General features: G+C 38.2%; 1 protein-coding gene across 1 annotated transcript in view; it reads right to left on the reverse strand.

The window, feature by feature from the left end:
- Positions 1 to 1,894: 1,894 nt before the first annotated feature.
- Positions 1,895 to 4,408, reverse strand: part of LOC102208484 (uncharacterized) — a 10,716-nt gene continuing 8,202 nt past the window's right edge. The window contains exons 6-7 of the mRNA XM_005728953.2: positions 2,930 to 2,979; positions 1,895 to 2,521 (exon numbers count right to left, since the gene is read on the reverse strand). Coding sequence (XP_005729010.1) covers positions 2,300 to 2,521; positions 2,930 to 2,979 — 272 coding nt within the window. The 3' untranslated portion in view covers positions 1,895 to 2,299. The remainder of the gene's footprint in view (positions 2,522 to 2,929; positions 2,980 to 4,408) is intronic.

Here is a 4,408-nt window from a genome sequence, read left to right on the forward strand (position 1 = left end):
TAACAGTGACTGAATCATTCAAGGATAGAAAAGACATCTAACTTGAGGGATGAACCAGTATTGTGTTGACACCTAACAGACTACTTTACAAAGAGTCAACAAGTCAATTTTAAATTGTATCCTGAAGCAGTTTCTAGCTGGAAGCCAGTATCAAAACTATTTCTTCATATCCCTTTAGAACCTATGAAAAACATCAGTAACAAAGTATGATAAGCATCAAATAGCATTTTGAAAACGATATGGAGGTTACCCAAGAATTAATAGCCAGAACCCTGATATATTTCAGCATGTTGCGGAGTTTCTTCTTAAAACAGAGGTGTCAAACTCCAGTCCTCGAGGGCCGGTGTCCTGAAACTTTTAAATGTGTCCCTGCTGCATGTTGGGATTAAATTATTTGAAGTGCCTCAAAAATGCTATGCTTTTTATTAATAAAGTTATATAGTATAGTATTAAGTGGACACAGCCCTGAAAAATAAAGGCATTAGACTATGTGTCCTTGTGGAGTGGAATGCTATAGACTCTTGCTCATGCTTGCCAGGGAGAAAAGTAGATAACAGGGGACCATCTTCAAGTGGAAAGTTACTGAGACACTGCTGTTTAGACTAGAATGAGAGAGCTTCTGTAATAAAACCGTTAGGGGCACACCACCATTTTGAGACCCGCGGCAACGTGTCATGCAGGACGCATCTCCCTTCTAGAAATAATTGTGTAAGAGAATAAAGTGTGAAATGGTCTACTGAGCAGTGTTTTGTCTTTCATCGGATGCCTGTGAGGAATCAAAAGAACTTGAAGTGTTGATATTTAACATGCAACACACCTGAATAAAATTAGTAGGTCATTAGCAAGACTTGACTGCATGCCGAGGTGGCAACCCCTAACCTTACCCTAGTAATTTAAAATAAATGTAACTATGTGTAAGTGGTCTCAGTAGAAAGGATGCTATAAAGAAGCCCTTCTTAAGGGAAACAGATAGAAACTAGAACTAAGGCGCTTGCACTTGGAAGCTGGGACAAGAATCCACAGCTAACGTGGAGAACGTGACAACAAACAGGGGAAAACTGAAGAATTAAATACACAGGCAGGATAACGAGAGGATGGGGAACAGGTGGGAACACAGCTGGGACAAATGTGACATAATGACACAAAGAGGAGGCATAACTAAATACACTGAACATAGGACACGGACTATCAAAATAAAACAGGAAGCACAACAAATAAGGAGATCCAGACAAAGATATACAATGAGAACAGGAGAGAGAGACAAACATGGGAGCATGGCTGACCTGGAGAGACAGAGAGGGAACATGGAACACGGAGACACGAGAAACGTGAAACACAGGGACAGAAACTATACCATAAGCAAATAAGCACAAAACACTTAAGAGAAGTAAAATCACAAATGACACTAAATCAAAGAATATTAACACAACTCAAAAACACATGAACACTGGGTCACCAGACCCACAACCATGATACTTCCTCCATCTAGTCATGTCACATGGATGTTACTAGGGTGTAAATGCTCAAAATATCAAGTACATATTCATGTGAAAATAAAAGTTTTTCACAGGCCTCTATGCAGGCCTGTGAAAAACTAAGTACAGTCTTATTGCCTAAAAGGTTAAGTAATATCCAGGTAATGCTAATCCATTTTTGGAAAGCTGAATACAGTGTCAATAAACACACTCAGGCCTGATTAGTGGCAGACCTGCTGGTTGTCTTAAATAGAAGCAGTATGCCAAACTGAAGCATGCTAAGATCTCAAAAAGCAACAAAACATGCTACAATGTAAAGAAACACCTGAGAAGCATAATCACTGACATCTATCAGTGTGGAAAGGGTTACAAAGCCATTTTTAATACTTTGAGACTAGATGAACCACAGTGAGAGCCATTATACACAAATGGAGAAAACTTGGAGCAGTGCTGAATCTTCCCAGGAGTGACCAGCCGACCAATATTACTGTCAGAGCACACTGACCAGGCAGCAGGAGTAAAGATGTCACAAAAGAACCTAGAACAAAATTAAAGAACTCCAAGCTTCACATGTCTCTTTAAAGGTCAGAGTTCATGATTCAACAAAATTGGGCTAACTAGCTCTGTGAATTCAAATTAAGATTTAAAAAATTGAGCTATCTTTAAGTTAGTCCACAATATCACTCACCAACCAGCCTCTCATATCTAAACTGAGCTACATGTGATTGAACAGACATATGCCTTTTGATTAAAATGTTCCTCTCTCGGTCACAGTAAAATGAACACCCACACTTTGCACATATGGTACATCATTATAAATACAGTTATTGATTTTCTTCAGGTCTGGGTGTTTGTTGTTGGACTGTAGAATTGGGCTTTGCAGCTCTGTCAACCTGAGCATACACCGTCTCTGGCTGGGGGATGTTTTCAATCTTAGTCAATTTTTGTCCAGTATGAAACTCCACCAAAGCATAAGTAGATGTTGGAGAATTACATGATTCATGTCCTGAGGGAGTCTGACTTTGAGTCTGGCCTTGAGTGACCTCCTGGAAATAAATCAAAAGTGCTTTGTTAGGAAAATGTAATATTTATCTTACATGTTTATACAATAATAACCCAGGAAGAAAATATCACAAACAGTGATGTCTAAATGTGGCAAGAAGAAGCATGAGGTTGGATCTGTATCAGCAGACTAGATGGAACAGTTGGTGTAGAAATGAAATGGTGTTGATTTTAGAAAGTAGTTTGTGAAATAGTGTTTGATCATGTATATGGTTGTAGACTTATGAAATTCATAAGTGTGGATTTCAGCTCAGTTTAAAATAAAAGGATTTTTTTCAGAAAAAAAGTTTCTCAATAATTTAATTACTCACAATTAAACCATTTGTTCCTACAGCTTGACTAGCAAAGTGGGAGCTTTTTTTCTTCTCTTTGGGTAAAAAAAATATGCTTACCTCAGGAACCGCATATATAGTATTTTCCTGGTTCCTTCTTCTACCTTTACCTGTAAGTCAGGCATAGAAAATATAGGTTGACTTACTTAAAATTTACATTTTATTTTATTTCCTTATTTAGATATTCTACAAGGTGATTTTTTTATTACACAAATAAATGATCTTACTGTAGCCAAACAGAAGTGATATAGTGGACTAATACAATAACATTTATTCCAGATTTTGTATGTTAACTCATGCTAATTACATAGACTTTTGATGCAACCCTGTTCTGTCAGTAGACTGTAAAAAGATCAGTCTGCTTAAAAAAAAAGAAGAAAAACTCATCCCTCTTTGCAGTCAAAGTGATTTTCATATTTTTACAGCTTTCATTCAGTGTGAAAAAACATGCCTATAGAAGCTGTCATAGTCATTAAAAAAACCAAAAACAGCAGCCATACTATTATAGTGACCACACTGTAACCCCCACATAGTCACAGAGTATACACTGCATATCAATTTAACACTGACTTTTTATCATAGCATATAATGTTATGACCCAAGATCATGTGGGTCATATGTGTGTGTGCGTGCGTGCATGCATGCGTGCGTGTGTGTGTGACTCCTCCCACCAGAGGATGGCTGTGGGTTTTTCTTTCTGCTCTCTCTCAGGTGTGGAGATGGGTGTGTCTTAATGGAGACTAGTGCCTGCTGAGTGATTGGATTGATTGGATAATTGGTTGATCAACCAGTACTTAACCACAAGATGACAGCCATCTGGCTCCCTCTCTCCTGGTGTCCACCACACAACAATTAGCCTGTGTTTCCGATTGCTACTTTGAGTGTCTCTGATTGATAACTTAGCAAATTGATTTATTTGTAAGTATAACTTGATGTGTGTCTGGCGCTAGAACATTACTGTTGTAAATAGCTTTGTGAAGCTGTATTTTTTTGTACCCCTTTCACTGTGAATATATTGTCTGCTGTGGCAGCCTGGTAGGAGGGGAATGCCTTTTTCATTTGACTGAGTCTTACAGTAAAACCTAGATGCACCCCTATAGAAGAGTGTGCCTGGGGGAGAAACGTGACTGTTTATAAGTAACAAAGCCCCAAGATGTTGGCCACAATGGCAGGTCATAACTTCCTCTGTATCATACCCACATTGAAATTAACTGAATGTTGACAAACAGTCTGGGAGCTAATTTTGAAGATGGTCACTGATTTGGTGCTCTTCGCTGAAGTCTGGCAGCAACGCTGAGCTTCAAAAGTCTGGTGTAAAATATCCTATTGAAGCTAAACATGTTAACTAAAACCAGGTGTTAGAGTTTGTATTGTTGATTGTCATTTATGCTTAGAAATATTTACTTATATATGCTTAGAGTTTTGTAATTAGTTGTAGATTGGTAGAGGTTTTGATCCTTGATAGTCTGCAAACTTTGTGTGTATTAGACAGCACTTTGGGAGCATGAGAGGTCATACCGTGTCTTATTGTTTTACGGC

This window comes from Pundamilia nyererei, unplaced genomic scaffold (assembly GCF_000239375.1).
Source record: "Pundamilia nyererei isolate P.nyererei 1_Seehausen unplaced genomic scaffold, PunNye1.0 scaffold00031, whole genome shotgun sequence".
NCBI lineage: Eukaryota > Metazoa > Chordata > Actinopteri > Cichliformes > Cichlidae > Pundamilia > Pundamilia nyererei.